The sequence below is a fragment of the Mytilus californianus genome, unplaced genomic scaffold (assembly GCF_021869535.1).
Source record: "Mytilus californianus isolate M0D057914Y unplaced genomic scaffold, xbMytCali1.0.p SCAF_14, whole genome shotgun sequence".
Taxonomy (NCBI): domain Eukaryota; kingdom Metazoa; phylum Mollusca; class Bivalvia; order Mytilida; family Mytilidae; genus Mytilus; species Mytilus californianus.
In genome coordinates, this window is record NW_026262626.1 from 29,602,602 (window position 1) to 29,623,511 (window position 20,910).

Below are 20,910 nucleotides of genomic sequence, written 5' to 3' on the forward strand. Positions count from 1 at the left end.
CTATGCTAACATTACCTTGATGGACAGGTGGACCAGTGTCAGTGACAGTTTTATTGTTTGTCACATGCCTCATGTTATGTTGACAACACTGGACACACTTCTCCTGCAAACATTAAATATCAATAATGTTTCTTGACAACTTTATATTCTGATATTAATAAAGAGCAATGTGTGTCACACTGTCTTGAAGCACAATAAAAGGCACGTGTCTGGTATAGTTGTTGGTAAGACATGTGTGTCACACTGTCTTGAAGTACAATAAAAGGCATGTGTCTGGTATAGTTGTTGGTAAGACAGTATCCCACATGAAACACAATGTTACCCAGAAAGAATTTACTAAAACATTGATTATATTTTAAAAGTTCTATAATAAGGCTTCTATTTGTAAATTTGTGTAAAACTATCTAAAGGTCTGACACTCAAGGGTTGATTTCTCTAAAGAAATAAAAAAAAAAACGGTATTTATTTGTATGGTTTGCTTTGTTGGTTTGATTATTTTTACTTACATAAATATGTACATATTGATGATGGAGTCTTTTTCATTGTGTAAGGAAACTTAAGTGCTCAGAGCAATATATAACCAACAATTTCCAACAAACAACTGACAAGCTCACTGATATGCGTGGGCAAATTAAAAAAAATATACATTTATCATGTTTATGATGGGTTTTTTTTTTTAATTTGAAACCTATATTAAGTTACAGGTTAATGAAGTACATGTCACTGTTTCTAAGTTTTGAATATGATATCTTAGAGTCGATATGAAACCTTAGCCAAAGCATGAGGTAAAATTAACTGTAACTTTACACTTTACACAGTGCAATAACTGTCCATTAAATATACATAACTTAAGTTGGCTGGGGGTCGATACCTTGAATATTTACTGAATACCAGACCTTATGCAGAGTTATGACCCAATCGGAAACAGATAATTAGATTAACATAATGGTTAACTTTTACTGCTCCTATGGTGTTTTGTTCATATTTTTCAGATTATTTGAAAACGTAACAAATAAATAACCAGAATATTTTGTACAACTATTTAATAACATTTTAATGAAATTCTAACACAGTCATTGTCTCACCTGCGAAAAAAATCTTATAAAGTGAGACAAAGAAATTACTATCCAGCGACAGCAGTGACAGCATTAACTATTTCTATAAAGCTTTATATAATACAGAAGGCGGAAGACCTGGATGCTTCATAAAATCTTGTATTCAAAAAATGCCTAATGTTATGAACTATCTGTCTGTCATATTTCACTTTTTCCTTGACCATATTTTCATGTATATTTTTTTTTTCATGTGAAATACTTACTTATTATAAGTATAGGACGAATATACATTGTATTTGGTATATGTCACATGTCTGTCAGACAGATTCACCTCCCCTTGACCTCATTTCATGGATCAGTGATCAAGATTTTGTTTTCCTGGTCTTAGTCCATATCGCAAATACTATAAGCAATGGTCAACTATATTTGGTGTATAGAACGATTGTAAGGTTTACTGGCAGTAAAATGTACATGTTTGTCTTGCAGGGTGATGTGATACTTGTAGTAGAACCTTTGTATTACAGACTCAACATAAATTCAATCATGATATGTAAAGAAGACGAGATATTTCAGCTCATGCACTCTTGTCTTTATAATTGTGAAGTTTTTATGAGTATCAAAAGTTTTAAAATAGATAAAGTAAAATAACAAACATAGTGAACTCCAAGGAAGTTTAAACAAGTTATGTATTTATGGTTTTAAGATGGTTGTCAGATCTTGTTACTTGCTCTAAACGGAAATTGTAACATAAATACTGGGGTACTTAAAATAGATGGTTAGGCAATTTATCTGATGTTCGTTTATCATTATATCAAAATTTGTCATGCCTTTTATTAATCACATTTTGGATCAGCACTTTGTAATCAATCATTTGTTCATTCCAATTATTTTGCCTTTTTATCCCACTGGGCTAAAGAATACATGACTTAATACCATTAAATTTGTTTCCTTTTCATAATTAAAATTGCTTTATGTATTGATGAACTTCAGAACTAACATTAGTATTAATTAATTTTGTACTGATTGTGAATAATGATTATTTATATTTATATATGTACTTTGTCACTTAGTAAATAATGATTATTGATTATCATTGGTAATAATTTTTGTACAAACTTTGTTGGTATAATGTATTAAAATGAGTCCAGACTATTTGATGCTATATAACATCATGTATCAAAACACTCAGCTAAACTTGACTCAACCTTGTTTTGTTATATATACTGCAGTGACATTACCTTCTATCAACATTTTTTTTCTTTCTATGTTCACAGTCTTTAATGCTAAAAAGTGACGGAAGTGAATTAAAAACTAAAAAGTTCATTGGGCACATTCCATTAATTATGTAGCAGTCACTAATACCAACATGCAACATGAAGTTACTGTACATGTTAGTTTGCTCATTTGATAGTTTTAATTGGCACTTTTTTGCATGTGTGCTACACTTTTTTTAAATATGGAATTTGTATTTTAATGTTTTTTTGCTAAATTAAAATAGGTATAAAGGAGGACAGCTATTTAACTGTCCATTATAACAGTTGGATTATACAGATTTCATGGGTATCCAATGTGACCTAAACATTATGTATTGACTTTATGAAATCTTTGACATATTATATGTTTTATGCGATTCAAGTTTCAATCGACAGAGAAAATTGATACTTTTAAGCAATAATTGCTTAGAACTGCGTACAAACTGTTTATGTCAACATTGATCAGCATTCTAAACTTATAGAAAATTGATATACAGTTTGAGTATAGTTTTTAAATGGAGATAATATTATGAACAAAGTTAAAACATTATAAATTCATTTTATTGTGAATATTGAAACAGAATCAACATTATAAATAAATAGAGTAATACTAAAATTCAAAATCAGTTTGTATAAATAATTAACTATCTATACTATTATTACAATATATTTGAATTATCTAACTTTGTTTAGACATGTCAGACTATTACCAATAAAGATATATACTATCCAATATTAGGAAAATATTATTGATTGTGTAAATATAATACTGTATGTTACAAACTAGTTATATGAGATAATCTGTGTCAGCCAGCTATTGTCTGTGTCTGATACTGGACAGAAGGAGGCTGGTCAATTTAAACTTGTTTGATACAATATTTAAAAAAATACATTAAACAATTTTTTTTATCAAAACAGGTTTACAAAGTAAATGCTTTTAATACAGGATGTTGCTGTAAAATTTCACTTTTTGCTTGGAAAAATGGTAGCTTAGATAACAACTTGAAATTGTTTTCCTTAGTATATGCCATTTATCACCATAATAAAAAATATCAAATTATTAAATTGCTATTTGTAGAAGATAACTTAATTAGGTTCGTCTTTCAAAATGCATTAAGTTTTTTGGGGGATTTTAAAGAGATCATAGATTTTATCAACAATTTAAATTTTGAGGTGAAAAAGCTTCATAATTTACAGGGGTATTTGATTTCAGAAGAAAACCTTAAGGAAAAACTTTCTGATTAAAAGAAGGCTATGATTCTAGACCCCCTTTCTTCGTTAGGTCATACTTTGCCTGACAAATGGCCATTAACATTATACAAATAAAGAATAGTATATTGTTCTTTGTATCACCTGGCTATAAAATAATAAACTGTCAAATTTAACAATACACAATCAATACAAAATGATAGAATACAAAATTATCACGTTTTTTTTTGCTTTATAAAACATTACCAAATAGTCATCAATACTTCTTTAGTTGACACAAGGTTAATATCAATTTTAATAATGAAACAGCTATTGAATTCTATTGATAAAATTTCTACAGATTAATCTAGTGAATTAATATAGTAAATTTCACCATTGAATTTAAAAAAAATTGAATGCATCATTATTTTGCTAGAGACAAAATATTAAACTTGCTGTTAGAGTTTAGAAATTTGCTTATTGCCGAAAAAAAAATCTAATAACTTCTACCCAATGTTCCATTTTTGCAAACTTAACTGATGATTGAAATTTTCTTTTCTAGCTATTGGGGACCTCTCTGCATATAGTCGAGCAGATGACCATCACACTGCCAAACATGGATTTGAAATAAACTTATTCACAGAAGACAGTCGACCTCATTGTATATCAGACAGATATAATGCTGCCAATCAAACACCGGCTTGTAAACTTCGTGGTGCTGACTTATACAGGAAAGATGGCTTATGTACAGAACGGTTATTCAGGATGTGGCCAATTGTTCTTAATGAACATAAAGTTAGAACTCCTGATCTCAATCTGCCAAGAAAGGTATACATAAGCTTCATAACCCATGCAAAAAATATTCCAAGATTCTCATCCATATAAGAAAAAGACTGCACAGATGAATATTTTTGTTTTACTTTTTCAATTTCTTGTGTGAAAATGAACAGTGGATAAGTTTTTTTTCTCCTTCGATGGCACAAAAAGTCAAAGCAAGGTTAAAAATTGTGTTGTACAGTGATGATCTCAGAAGTTAGCATATTTTTATATGGCCTTCTATTAGCAGATTAAGATTCAATGTATCTGTAATTTCTGGCCATGACCAGCATTTTTTATATTGTTTTTTTGTTGTTGTTGTTTTTTTCATTTTCAATTTCAAACATGAAACAACATAATAGTTGCAAAATAACTTACCTTAGTTTGTACAACTTTTGAAAAGGATGTAATTCGATTATGACATGAAAAGCTGTATAAATGAATAAAAGCAACATATATTTAGAATATAATTAAACAAACCAATTGGAAAGTATATTTAATACTAGTGGATATTGATGATTTTTATCAATAACTTAATTTTCCCATGTAAAATGATTAAGATATAAGATAAAAAGTGAGACCAGAGTTTTTACTTAAAGAATAATTGAACATTGGTATTTGGGTGGATCATGTTACTGTCTGTTTGATCATTCAGTAAAGGATCAAAGATGTATATTCGATTATTTGTGACCTAGAAGATCTATCTATATATTTGTAAAGATTGTGGTATTAAACACACCTTTGCATGAATATACATTAGATTTAACATTGATGTAATACACCAATATACATTCATATAATAGGTAAAAATTGAGTATATAGTCTAGAAAAGAAAAAATAATAAATGACATGATTTACCATAAAATGCTTATAGATATTTGACACATTATTCACTTTATTCACTTTATGAAGCAGATAGTCATTTAAAGTAAGGAAAATCTAGTGTAATTATCAAAAAGATGGATACCCAATAATACACCATGGGCAAAAGCAACTTCTGAAGTTCAATCTTCAACAATGAGCACAGTCCCACAGAAATTGTCTGTGTTCTCCCTGTACCTTTAAAGGTTTATTTATCTAAAAATGTACAAAACCATTTGCACAATTTGCTATTAAAGCTGTAGCACAAGAAAACAGAAGTCAATTAGTGCCAGTTTACCTGTTTGTCTTTTGTATATGTTGTCATTTTATGAGTTAAGTGGGAAATTTTTGTGAAGTTTTTTTGTGCAAATTAAACAATTTAAGATTGATTTAGAAAATAAAACCTTACAAATGGGTTTGGCCCTAGAAATATCAAAATTTAAACTCCTCAAAAACAAACCACTAAATAGCATTGAATATATAGGCTAAAAATCAGTTTAATCATATTTTGAATAAAAATACTAATGAATAACTGATAAAAAAGAAAATGGTAAAGTTAATTTGATATATTGCTCTATGCTATGCATATTTTATCAAATAAAATTGGGTTCTAGGTTTCTATTGAATTGATATTCAATCAGTAGGTTGCTGTAAAATCAGCACAGTTAACACTGAAGCTGTCAAAATGAGACTAATTTCAATAGGGTTTAATTCAAAGTCTTGAATTCTTGGGGTTCTTTGATATGCTGAATCTAACTGTGTATTTAGATTTTGGATTTTTGGCCCTGTTTTTTAAATTGGTCCACATTAAGGTCCAAAAATAAACTTTGTTTGATTTCATCAAAAATTGATTTACTGGGTTTCTTTGATATGCTGAATTTAACCATATATTTAATTTTTAATTTTGGGCCCCATTTTCAAATTGGTCTACATAAGGTCCAAAGGGTCCAAAATTAAATTTCTTAGATTTCAACAAAAATAGAATTATTGGGGTTCTTTGATATGCTGAATCTAAACATGTACATAGATTTTTGATTTTGGGCCTAGTTTTCAAGTTGATTCAAATTGGGGTCTAAAATAAAACTTTTGTTTGATTTCATTGGGTTTTTTGATATGCTTAATCTAACAGTGTATTTAGATTATGGATTTTGGGGCCCGTTATCAAATTTGTCAACATTGCAGTTCAAAGGGTCCAAAATTAAATGTTTCATCAAAAATTGAATTCTTGTGGTTCTTTGATATGCTGAATCTAACCATGTATTTAGATTTTGGATATTGGACCATAATAGGTAAATGTCATATTTCAAATTTTTAAGTTCTTAGACAACATTCATTCTGTGTCAGAAACCTATGCTGTGTCAAATATTTAATCACAACCCAAATTCAGAGCTGTATCAAGCTTGATTGTTGTGTCCATACTTGCTCCAACTATTCAGGGATCGACCTCTGCGGTAGTATCAAGCTTAGCCCTGCAGAGCATTTTATTATGGAATATAAATATACCAATCTTGTCATCCCCTCCCAATAAAATAAGTACATAGCAGGCCTTAAGGTCACACCAAATTGTAGAACAAAATTTTATTAACAAATTTTATCAAATATTTCAATGTTGTATTAATTTAGTTAAATAGTATTTGTCTTGATTTCCCTAACTCTTTTTCTCTGTTTGAAAGAAATATATATTTAAATCAATTACTTCTTTTTTTTCTTAGGGTATGTGATAATTAATCCAATATGTTGAAACTTGAATGCCAAGAATAGAAAAATCTATAAAAAAGTAAAAGAATTGAAATCATGAATTTTTAAGGACTAAGTTACACCTTTCAGAACTGAAGGATTAATCATTGTTTTTAATATGCACCTTTATTGAAATTTACTTCCCAGTGACTCTAAAAATATCAATGTTAAATTTTGTTATCATTGCCTTGTTTAGATATTTTCCAGATTTGAATTTGAAATATATCCTCCTTCCTTCCAAGTTTTTGATACTTTTTGTATTTAGAAACCACTTAACCTTAACCTTTTGCATTTGCAGTTATATGATTTAATAAAATAATAGACACCGCGAATTAGGGAACACACTGTTATTTCAGTGAATCTCAACACAGTTATCAATAATTCAAACTTTATTATAAACTCATGTAATGATCGAAAAACAGTAAACTCATGTAATGATCGAACAAACAGTATCATGAAATAATTGGATTACAGCTTCAATAAAGATTAACAAAAAAGTATTCAAAGAAAAATCTATTGAAAGTCATGAACAATTCAATTTTAGTTGTAAGATATTTTGTCAGAAAAGGCAACTGGTAGTTAGTTTGTTAACTGCAAGCTTACATAAAATATTTTCTATAGAAAATAACCCATAACCATAAAAAAATAATCTATCATCACAAAATCAGTTATTACACAGTAAAAACCACAACTTTTAATCTGACACCTGTACAGACACATTATAGTAGCAACAATTGTACATAAAAGCTGATGATCTAATCATTGTAAATATATTTGCTCAAAAAGTTTGTGAAAATGGTTGATAAAGACAATATTAAAGAATAAAATTGAATACTTATTTCATTGACTAATTTCTTTCCATGTATGGGTGCTTAGAATGGAATACTTATCTTTCTGCATTAAACACTCAAATTCAGTGAAATGTATGCTTTTTAAAAACGAGAGGGGGAATGAAACAAAGGGAAATTCAAACTCATAAGTCGAAAACAAACTGATATGTGGCCAAAAAACCTGAAAAACTACCATAAACTACAGTATACAATATACAACATAGAAAACTAAAGACTGAGCAACATGAACCCCACCAAAACTGGGGGGGGGGGGAGGGGGGGGTCTCCAGTGCTTGGGAATGGTAAGCAGATCCTGCTCCACATGCAGCATTTAAACTACTTCATGGAAATTTATCAATAAATTACACAAAATCACTACATACACATGAAAAAACCAAAAGCAACGCAGTGAGGCCTTCAAGCAAAGACTCACCTCACAGCTGAGAAAGTGGAATTAGTAATTAACACAATCACCTTGTTTTCTACAGATGCAGTCAGTATTTACATTTGAGAAAAGGTACAAAAGACTGAAAACTCGACCAAAAACTATCACAAGTTTGGATGAACTATATAAAGATGAAGAAAAGAAGGATCAGGAAAAAGAAAAACCATATGATGTTCCTAGATTCCCACCTTCAGAAAAAGTTTCAATTAACATATCTGGACACAGCTTTGAAAAAATGGAATCGTTTAGGCAAGCACTGTTACATATTGAAAGGGAAGATGCAAAGAAGAAAAAGAAACGAAAAAGTATTTCTGGTGTACCTGAAGATATAATGAAGGAAATTGAAAAGTTTGAAAGAAAAAGAAAAAGTACAAGTGGTCATGATGTTCAAGATTATTTATTTGATGATTTAGATGATACAGTTGATCAAGTGGACAGAGATGAAAACATGGCCAAATATTTTGATGAAATTGATGCAAAAATTGAAGACAGAATTGAGGAAGAAGTTTTAATGAAGGAAAGAAAAATAATGAAGTTCCTGCCATGTAGACGTTCAAAATCACTACCTCGATGTGTACGATTATACAAACCCAACGAAAAAAGACAGTCAGTTGTTAGCAATATAAATGCCCAGGGCAGTTCACTAAGTCTGGCTAGTAATGGGACATGTGCAAGTAGAATATCACGTTCAACGAAAAGATCCAGTATAATTAGCAACAAGATCAAAATACTTGTCAATGGAAACAACGCAAAATCATCAAACAGTGATAAACCTCGGCCTCGACCAAAGTCTTTAGATTTAGATGCAATAGACTTCAATGATGATATGGTCAGGTCGAATTTAGCACATACTAAAATGCCAAGTATGCCTGATGGTGTATTTAATAATACTACTGCTGAAATGAGGAGAAATATCGGTCCAGGTAGTTACTATTGTTATGAAAGTAATACCCTGCCAAGGAGACAGTCAAGAAGATCTGAATCTCCATGGGAATATCTTCCCAAAGACTGGACAAGTTCTGTCAAACTAAGGGAGATAAACAAAGGAAGGTCAAAGGAGGATAGACAGTCATCTTCTGGTAAGATATTGAGGATACAGAAACTGAATTTAAAAGTTGTTTAAAAATTGTTTAAAAATTCATTTAAGTTTTTGTTGGTATGCTGCTTTTGTTTGTTTTGGTTGTTCAAGAACATTTGGATTTATTATATGTTATGACACTGCTATTAAAAAAATGTCTTCTTTCAATGACCAATCTATTCATTTAAAGTTTATTTGCACATGTTACCTCCCATTGATCGAAGAAATTGCAAAAACTTACGTTTTGTCTGCCTATGAAATTACTTTTCATTAAGATTTTATATGAATATAGATTTTAGTATTTTTCATTAAAACATTCAAAATGATGAAAAAAAGATGTGTCAACTACAAAAAACTTGACTCAAGAATTAATCTTTCTTGCTGGTTGGAGTAAAGAATGAGTGTTTTATGAAGTAGAGGGCAAAACTAATATTGTTTGAAACAGGAAGCTGATTATTTTTTTCCATCAAAAATTTTAAATCATGTGACAGAAGGAAAAGTATATATATTACTTATAACAAAGTAAGAGTCTTTTACATTTTTATCTCACTTGGCCCAAAGGGCCAGTGTGAGCTTTTGCCATCACTTGACTTCAGCCATCTGTTGTTGTCCCTTCACTCTACAAAGATATCTCCTCTGAAACTACTGGGCCACAATCTGTTTATTGCCCTAAAATGATGAATTTTACTATTTGTTTTAAAATTTTGCCTATTATCTTAAAAATTATAACATATATACATAAACTTTATATTCAAAAATAATCAGCTAGACAAAGTCTACAAATAAGTCTACATGGCCAAAATTGTTAGTTAGTTGGGTCCTTATTGGAGTAATTGCCCTTTTATGACTATTTTTACCATTGTTTTACATTTTTGCCTATTATCTTGAAAGCTATAACAGATAGATGGAAACTTTAAAAAGCAAAAATGATCAGTAAGAATTTAAGAAAAGATCTACAAATAAGTCAATATTGCCTAAATCATCAGCTGACTACTAATATGAGTCATTACTCTTAAAAGACGATATTTACCATATTTTTTTGCATTTTTGCCTAATATTTTGAAACTGTAATTAAAAGAGAGAATTTTACAGAGAAAAATCATTCACAATAAAACCATTGGTCAACTCTTTATAGGAGTAAGTGCCATTAAATGACAATCGTTATCATTTTTTTATGTTTTTGCCTATTACGTTGAAAACTATAATAGGTAGATCGAAAAATGAAAAAGCAAAATTGAGGCAAATAGGTCAGCATACATGTAGATGAATAGTCAGTTGTCTTCTTATAGGTGTTATTTTCCCTAAAATAACAATTTTAACCTTTTTTTGTGTTTTGTGCAAAAACTATAGAAGATAGAGAGAAACTGTAAACTGAAAAAGTTTTCAGAATACAAGTTCAACAAAAATGATATTTTAGTCATGAATAATATTCTAGTCTACAATGTTGGAGAGTGTCCATTGATGAAGATGCACATATACTTAGCTGAGCGACACAGTCTCTTTAAAGGTTTTAGTTTGTAGAAGCCATATACACAAAAGTAGAAAATGCAATACATGTACATTGATGTATTACGTACTAAAGTAAAACTATGCTTAAGTTTCAAGATATTTCAATCAAACTGTTTGCAATGATTTTATTCCTATATTTTAGGTCATTGGAGTGGCACTAATAGTAACCGACATTCTTTGGACTCGGATAATGTCAAATCTGATATCATTCCACATCAAACATCTCAGATCTCTTTGGGACAAGATTCTGGTCGTGGTTCACCTTTACCTCAGGATGACAGGTACATATTTACATTATAGCCTTTGGAAGTACTGTTATGAATTCAAATTTAGTATTTTACGAGTTTGTTTTTTGTAATTGATGAACTTTCAAATATTCAACAATTTTTGTATATTTTTCTGTGTACCCGTACATATTGTGTAATTTTTTTCAACTACATCAAAATTTTCTAGTAATAATTAAAAAATTAAAGAACATTTATATATCCAATAAAAATGTAGTTTGTGGTAGTGTTATTTAGCAATCCCTCTGTCCAATTGTCTGGCTCATAACTTTAAAATATTTACTTCATTATGTTTAGCTGCAAACTTTGGGAATTCTGTCTTGAATCACTCTGTGTCTGGATCAAAAATTTCTTTGTCTGTTTGTATGTCTGGAATCATTCTGTCTGTGTCTGGATCAGAACTTTTCATTGTCTGTTTGTATGTCTTGAATCACTCTGTTTGTCTGTGTCTGGATCAGAACTTTTCTTTGTCTGTTTGTATGTCTTGAATCATTCTGTCTGTGTCTGGATTAGAACTTTTCATTGTTTATTTGTATGTCTTGAAGGATAAGGATATTGATGAAACTATAGGTTGATATTTTGCCACCATTCATAAAGGGGTTCTTTTAAATGGTCAATATCAGAAACTTTGTTTAGATATGCATACCCTTATCCAAATTAATATACCAAATCTTTTCTCATAGCTTTGAATATCTAGAAGGATACTTACTGTATTGCCTTCCACAAAAGGGTGTTTCTAATAAATAAATTCAGAATGTCTGTCTGCAAGGTCAAAGTACTACTACAAAGGTGTTTCATGACCTTGACTACCAATGAGGATCTTGCATGATTACAAAATCATATCTGAATCATTACTTTTAAATGCCTTCAAGATATGGATAACACAGGTTTGTGGAATGTATGTTTGGGATTGTGCATTTCACAGATGTTCTATATGTAAATGATATGTAAATACAGCATATCATATTAGAATTTTATTATGCAATATAATTTTGATCATATAACTTTTCATTATTATAAAAAAAGATAAGTAAAGGCAGATCCAATTTATTACTTATTGAACATAACAATGTGTTTTGGTTGTACTATAGCCAACAGTCTACAGCAAGCACTTGTGAAGAACTTGCCTAAAAGGTTTCAGGGCTTTCTGTATTCAAACAAGGCTTTTGATTTGGTTCAAAGGCCACATATAATGCACTACTTTAACTAGACATTTTGACAGAAATCAAACAAACGCACACAGAAATTGTGCAACTCAATTTTCATTATTAAAAACATGTTACATAGCCAATAAGGAAAAGCAATACATGTCTTCTATGAAGATTTGTACATGTAGTTAAATTTAAATTTATTCAGTGACACAAAAGTGTTGTAAATAACTTGTGTATTTTGTTATTGTAGGGGAAGCACTGATACAAATGAAGGTTATATTGGTGACGGAGGGAGTACAATAACAGACGGAACATCTATACAGGAAGGCAAACTAGACACAGATCTATGGTTACGATCTCTAGCTATCAGAGCTGCTCATAGAGATGAAATTTCAACTAGTAGTGCTGAAACATTAAATTCCTTAACTAAACTAACAAAGCAAAACATTGAAGCATTAGATCTGATGATGTCTCCGTCACGAAGGAAACCAAGAACTTTCGAAGATGAAGAGTGTTCTGAATATTCTGTAGACCAAGAGGGCTTCTATACATCATTTCATAATGATAGTGGATTACGAAAAAGTAGTGCAACTCTGGTTGATGAAGATGAACTTTCACATAGCAAGGATTCTCATAGTGTATGTAGTTTTGACAGTGTTATTCCTAACCCAGACTTGGACAAGCATGCTGGAATAAAAAAGAATGCAAACTGTAAATCACTGAATAAAGTAACACCACCAAAACCACCAAAAAGGACAAGTTCTATGTCTTCTGTCAATTCCAAATCTCAGTCCACAGACATTTCTCCAGGAGGTATCAGTAGACAAGACTCTATGTTCTCAGATACAGATCAAGAAACATTTTTTCAGAGAGTTGAGGACAAGACAAAAATTTCAGCTCATGGAATTCCTTCATTATGTACACTTACAAGCGATGATGATTCAATTCTGGGAAAAGGAGATGATACCAGTCCTTCTATGGATATATATAACAAAGATTCATTTAAAATTGTTGATATGAATCAGAATTTTCCAAATCCTGGACCATCAAACTCTTCCTCATTTTCGGAAATTTCTGAAGGAAAGAGTTTTCAAGATGGGTCCTCCATGGATGGAATCTCAGTTTTTACCATTGATTCAGATCATTCAACATTTAACTTTAGTAAACCTGAAATACATGATTGCAGAACATTACCAAGACAGTGTATGTCAAAAAATGACAGTTCTGAATATACAAAATCCTGGCCAAGATGTAACAAAAAGGATGAAACTAAGTCAACTTTATCTAGCATTTTGAAAAACAGTAATAATTCTTTGCAGCCTCAGAAATCTCTCTATGTTTCTCCTACTTTGAATATTTTTAGTTCAAACATTCAGCAGGGAACAGAACAACAATTACCAACAGAAGAAACCAAAAGTGCTTCTAAAGAAGAGCTTGAAAAGATGGGAGATAACTCCAGCTACATGCTATCTATCCCTATGGCTGATGGTTGTGAAAAAACAAAATCAAATGATTTACCAATTAAATATCAGCCAGTGTTGGTTGTGAAGCCTGGATTTGGTAAAATTGATTCTAGTGCTAGTAATACACCAAGTGGAAAGCAATTAACAGAAACAAACGCTGCAAAGGAAAGTAGTTTTGCCATCACTGGCAACCCAAAAGTGAACTTAAAAGACAGTATGTCTGAAAGTTCAACATTTTTCTCTAGCTTTTCTGGAAGTATAAATTCTATTAACTCTGACTTAAGTATGGCAGATAGTTTAACATATGTGAGCAGAACAAGTAATTGTAGTTCTCCCAATCTTTCACATATGGACATCCCTGCTGTTCTAACTCCCACTGGTTCTATGGACTCATTAATGGATACAACCAATAAATGCAGTGACAATTCTAATCTTAGTACCACCATGGAAACCGTAGCTATAACAACGAACACTTCTTCATTCAATAGCACAACAGATGATATACAGATACCATTCAAGACTTTTTCCGGTGAAATGATTTCTGCTCCATTTTTTACATCAACTCCGTACACATCTTCTGCAGGTATGCCGCAAAGTGCCAGTCACCTTGAAGAATCACCTGTCTCTTATAAACATTCTGAGTATCAGCAAAAGCGTATGCATTCCTCTCAGTCATTCCCTTCTGACATGAAAAATGCAATTCAAAATGACAATGTCAGTAGTAAAAGACATTCAATAGGAAATAAGTCACATCCTGTTGTTAATTTAAATCATTTAGAGGATTCAGATCACTCTAATAATGCTGCAGTGTCAAGCAGAACTGATTCTTATCGTGTTGCCATGGTAAATCCAACAAGAAGTGGTTCGTATCGAGTAGCAATGAATGAAAATTCAAATTATCCCTCATTTAATAATATGAGCAGAAGATCAACAACCCCAAGAGTTAATGTTACCAATCAAATGATCTCACAATCTAAAGATCAACAACCAGCACAAAGGTCAAATAATCAACAGACATTGTCTCATTCTCAGTCATACCAAGGACATCCTACAACTGGAGGTCAATCTAAAGACCAGTCATTGTTACATCGGCCAAGTGATCTTCAGTCTTTATCTCATTCTCATTCATATCAAGGATATCCTACAGTCGGATGTCAGTCTAAAGAACAACCATCATCACAGTACTCAAATCATCAACAAACTTTGTCACATTCTCAGTCATATCAAGGCTATCCTGGAGGTTCAGGTAAAGGTAGATATAACCCACTGTATGCATCATCAACAGATGCTGTCAAAATAAGTCCGCCATCTTCATCTCATAGTAGCAAACAGTCTCAGAATAAAGATCAGAGAAACAAGCAATTATCTCAAAGTTCTCTTCAACAAACAAAGCAACCCTCCCCTTCTGCAGGCCATCGAAAAATACAACCAGTGAATATGGAAAAAAAACAGGCAGTCTCACTGCATAGCCAAGGGAAATATCAAAAACAACCTGTAAAAGCTGAACAACAGTCACAAAAGACAAATTATGTAAACAAGGCCAGTTCAAGATTAAATCAGAGTGACCCAGTGCCACAAGACAGAATATCAGTGAAAACAAATGTAAGAGAGAATCATAGTACATCTGCTTTAAATACAAATGAACAATGTAGAACAGATTCATATCGAGTAGCATTAGGGACAAGTTATGAAAATCCTGCTAGGAATACATCATATCGTGTTGCAGTAAAAGATACAGATCCACTTATTCACGACAATCGACTTGATGTTATCGAGTCCGTCATGACAGGTGGTCGTGATTTAAGAAGAATGGGCATTACAAACATTGATCAGGTAAAACATACAAAATCAGACATACCAACCGAGAGTCAGAAACAACAAGTTGTCCGAAGACGCAAACCAGATGTTGATCCTATATCTGTTCTATCAAATCGTGAAAGTAATTCAGGTAAAACAAATAAGAACCGTTTCAGTACATCTTCTACCTTCATTCAGTTTGATCCAATATCAGAGGATTGGGAGTTTATGATGAATTCATCTGATACTCTAAGTAATGCATCTGACAGAGATTTAATGGATCATGGAAACAGTTTTTCAATGGATACCACAAAAATAAATGCAATATCTGGGACTAAAATGACTCAAGAAAAAAATTCTTCATCTTCATTGCTTGGTAGTATTAAAAGCACACTGAAATCAATGTCAGGAAAGCAGTCAAAAGATTTCCAAGATGATGGACGATTTTCCATGGTGTAATTATATCTTCTTTGAACATTCATATTAAATCAACAGATTTTTTTCGGAATGCTGAACAATAATAAATATGCAAAACAATCTATTACGCTGGATGTAATTATTTTTTTATTTTTGTTAAGATTGAACAAATATCCTTACCAGTGTTGAGGTTTTTTTAAATTTAGAGAAAGTTAAAAGAAAAAAAGTTGTCGTTACATGTACTGCTGACAATTAGATATTGATTGAAAAATTCAGATTTATTTCCTTTCGGTTTTCCTGACCGTGTTAAACCCTCAAGGTCTTAAATGACCCTGTAGTAGTACTTTTGATTTTATGAATATATATTTACTGTTGCCAAATAATCAAATATTCTTAAAAAACTATTGATAAATCCATGCATGTTCAAAAGCATCCGTGTAGCTGCCAAATTAGCATACCTGTTGAAGGATTTCCTAAAACATTTGCTGTGTGCACTGTTTATTTTCAGTAATGTATATATATTAAATGTTAAAAATCTGCACAATTTAGTGTAAATTGTTTTGAATCTAAATTTTTTGAAAATTTGTTTTGGTATATAAAAGTGTAAACTGTTGAAAAAAAAAATCTCTCGATTACCGGTATATACATTGTATATTCCTTTGTTATCTTGAACATGCTGAATTTTTAAAATACAATAATTTTATTTTATTTTCTCTACTTTGCCTTAAAAAAAATATTTGATTTGAAGTACATGACTTTGTATGGTTATAAACTTTAAAAAAACACTGTACTATAAATGCATTTATAGGTTTACTGTTCAATTTTTAGGTTATATTTTTAATTAAAAAATATCTTTTAAAAAAGACTGTTTCATTAGTTTTATGTTGTTTCTTTAAGATACAAGTGCCATATACTTTCATTCCAGAATTTGATATTTTTATGAAGTCTTATGCATTTTATTTTGATCATTTCCATATGGAAGATTGTTCCGAATATTATCATGATAATAAGACTATTCAATAGTTCATATTTGTTAGAATTGGAATTTATCTAGTCTCCTTCTGAAGTTGAAAAATGGTAGTAAAATATATTTTTGTTACTGATGTAACTTTAAGCTTTAACTAGTTTTTTTCTAACAATAATAAATATTAATGTACAATTAAGTTAAATTCAATGTATTATTAGCATTGGTATCAAGGGAATTCATTATTATATTAATAAATATGTAAATAGTAAATTTGATGTACAATTGATTGTTAACACTGTTGTACAGGTTCTTCATCATCATGAACAGTTATAAACTTACATATATCTTTGTAATAAATTATTGTTAATACCTTGACATTATCATCTGAGTCAACAGATTTTTCATTCATTGTACAAAATCACTTTGTATTTATAAAAATGACAAAACAAATGGCAGCATTCATGATAAAGTTCATTCCTTGTTAAAGATTTTTCAAATTTTGTCTTGTTCTTGCTCACCACACATAGTTAATTAATTCAGAGTTAAAGACTATGTATTTGATTTCTAGTTTTCATTTTTCATGAATTGTTTACAAGGTAGATAATCCATAAGAATGAATCTTTTTTTTTTAAAAGAGAGATTTCTTGTGCTTTTTATTAATTGGCATAGAACATAAATTTACTTCTATATGAGGAATATGGGGGACATGTTTAAGCAGGCATGGATATTTGGGTATTTAACAGATCTTTGTGCAAGACATTATTTGAAACATTTTTTTTTTTGGTTTACATGTTGATGAATAATTGTACATATAAGCAGAATTTTTTATTTTCATATTTATATGTTTTTGTTGTTTTATATAAAAATATTTGTTATTGTTTGGTGTGTTTATACACACTTTATTAAAACAACCATTTTATTGGTCTATTTTTTAAAGATAAAGATATCAGCAGTAGACACTTGAATAATAGTGTGTATCTAATGTTTCTGCCAAATATTTAAATAACAGTCCCTAAAAGTCACACAATCAAGAATCTAACATTGTCAGCACTGATTGTTGGGTGGCCAGCTGTCATGTCCAGCTGAATATAAAGAATTTTTGGATAGAAGCATTATCTGCCAAAGCGTTATCCATTTTTTTATCCAATTTTCCATAGTTCAACAGCTAACTGGGCATAGTTTATACATCAGTCATGACTAACAGAAATTTCTTTCCATATGATAAAAAAAAAAAAAACATAAAAATGTTTAATGCTAAAAATTACAGATTTGGATTTTCAGGCACCTTCAAATTACATATTAAAAAATGAGGATAATACAACTTACATGCCATTATATGTAAAAGGGAGGAATGTTTGATGCCACATTATTATATTTTGTTTCTTCCTCATGAACTATAATCATTCAGTAAAAACAAAATTATCAACATAAGTATTTGCTGCTGCTTAAGAAAAATCTTATTTTCAGAATGAAAATGTAGGAATTCAGTTTTATTTCTTTTTGGTTTGTAATGGAAGTATTCAATCAAAATAAATAAGACAGCATAATTAGTAAAAATATTTTTGTTTGAAAAAATGATGAAAATTGCATTTATTGGAGATCCATCAACTTCTTGTCAAGTTTAAAGTACATCCCCTTGTTGAGAAAGTACAACATTAAGTAGTGGGTGTATGTAATTTACATTTTGAAAGTATGATATTAGTCATCAACGCTTGCTTTCATTTCACTATTAACTAAATGAATCAAAATATGCCTTACAGCATTAGAAAACTACAAACTGCAGCAGTTTATCAGTTTATCAGTATTGCCAAAATTATGCAACATTATGTATACCTGTAAGCATACATTGACATTGTAAATATTTTGTAAGTGCTTTATGATTTTGCTGTGTTAAGCTTATATAGGTCTCTTCACATGAAACTGTAGTGCAATCTTAATCTGCATCTATGTGGATAAATAAAATATTTTAGATAATTAGTTTGTTATGGTGATGTTGTCATGCAACAGTTTTACTTAAGATTCTAATATAATATAAAGAAATGTGAATATGATTGCCAATGAGACAACTGTCCACCAGAGATCAAAGGACAAGGATGTAAACAAATATATGTAACTGTAAAGTCTTCAATCATGAGCAAAACAATACTGTTTAGTAAGCTATAAAAAGACCCTGACATGAAAAAATGTAAAAGAAATCAAAAGAGAAAACATATGATAAAAACAAATATGGCAGACAGCAACCAAAGACAACCACTGAATTACAGGCTCCTGACTTGGGAATGACACTTAAAGAATGTAGCAGGGTTAATTATATTTGTGAGCACTAAATTCTCTAACCTGGAAGAGTGTTGTAACAGCACAACATAAGAACAAACTGTAAAAAAAATTATGAAAGGTTTTGACTAATTAGATCAGCAAGAAGCACAACAAAAAGTACAGATCTTAGATCATTAGCAGTTACTTAAAGCAAGTTCAAAGCCAATTTCAAATCATGTTTAAATATCAATCGGTGCACACCCTGTATATTAAGGGGAAAGACGTCATAAACAGTCTGAGAAAATAGAATAGAAAATGGAAACGGGGAATGTGTCAAAGAGAGAACAACTCAACCAAAGAGCAGAAAACAGCCCAAGGCCACCAATGGGTCTTCAAGGCAGCGAGAAAAATACCTTGTTAGTGGGCTTCAGCTATCCCCTAAACAATAATGTATACTAGATTAGTAAAATGAATACCACATTAAACTCCAACATATACAAATGAACCAAAATTGAAAAAAAAACACTCAAGATCAACAAAGGCCAGAGGTTCCTGATTTGGGACAGGAGCAAAAATGCAGCAGGTAAACATGTTTTGTGAGATCTCAACCCTCCCCCTATACCTGTATCCAAAGTGAAAAAAAACCTGCGAGAAAAGCATGCATGACCTTTTGCCATGCCAAAATATAACAGGGTGCAGATGATTATACAAATGTATAAATACATATTTAGTTATGTTTTAATAGACTAAAAATAAAGTCAATGTTGGTACCAATAAAAACAGTAATCACAGATCTTTCTATAATACAGTGTTATATTGATAAACTACGTATTAGAATATGTTTACTCAAAGGATCAACAGTTACATGGATTGTATCTAAATCTAAGGGCTCTTTAAACAAATTCATGGTAACAACTAGGATGTGATATTCCACTTGTCATATGGTTTCTACAGGTACAACTAATCTTCCAAACCTTATCATTGCATCAATGAAAGAATTTAGTGCAGGTTTTGATTAATTGAGGTAATGAAATGCCAGACTTAAAAGGAGAAGGGGCATTAAGGCCTATTTTTGGCCCTAGAAAATAAAATGTTTGACAACTATTCCAAATCAGCACATAATGTTTGGAAATGCATAGAGTCAATATATATAAATGAAAAACATAAGATTTTTTTATCTGATGAAGTCATAATATGTACTGTTTTCATGAATATGATGAAAAATACAGAATTTATGCAGTTTTCCATCGTTATCTCCATTGTGGAAACATCATAAGCAGCCAAGAAACAACAAAATAATTTAAGAGAAGCCTTATTATAACTATTGATATAATTTCACCAAAAGTTGTTTTTTGGATGCGCACATACTTTGCAAATCTAGAATATACTTAAAATTTGACAAAAAACAAGGAAAATCAAGAAATTTTACAAAATATACAAATTTCATCATGATTTGTTGCCATGGTAACTCGTTAAATGTAAAATTTGTTTTTTATTTTCTGAACACCTTGAACATAGTCTAGTTGAACAAATTTAAGAATATGTAGGATAACTTTTAAATTTGCAGTAATATTTGGGCCAAATAAATAGATATAAAAAGATGTGGTATGATTGCCAATGAGACAACTCTCCATCCAAGTCAAAATTTATAAAAGTAAACCATTATAGGTCACAGTACAGTCTTCAACACGGAGCCTTGGCTCACACCGAACAGTAAGCTATAAAGGGCCCCAAAAAATTACAAGTGTAAAACCATTCAAACGGGAAAACCAACGGTCTAATCTATATAAAAAACAAGAAACG

At 30.7% G+C, this 20,910-nt stretch overlaps 1 protein-coding gene across 1 annotated transcript in view; it reads left to right on the forward strand.

Moving 5' to 3' along the window:
* LOC127724642 (uncharacterized) overlaps positions 1 to 18,825 on the forward strand; it is a 37,751-nt gene extending 18,926 nt beyond the window's left edge. Inside the window, exons 2-5 of the mRNA XM_052231667.1 lie at positions 4,059 to 4,324; positions 8,229 to 9,264; positions 10,915 to 11,053; positions 12,458 to 18,825. Coding sequence (XP_052087627.1) covers positions 4,059 to 4,324; positions 8,229 to 9,264; positions 10,915 to 11,053; positions 12,458 to 15,926 — 4,910 coding nt within the window. The 3' untranslated portion in view covers positions 15,927 to 18,825. The remainder of the gene's footprint in view (positions 1 to 4,058; positions 4,325 to 8,228; positions 9,265 to 10,914; positions 11,054 to 12,457) is intronic.
* The last annotated feature ends 2,085 nt before the right edge of the window (positions 18,826 to 20,910 follow it).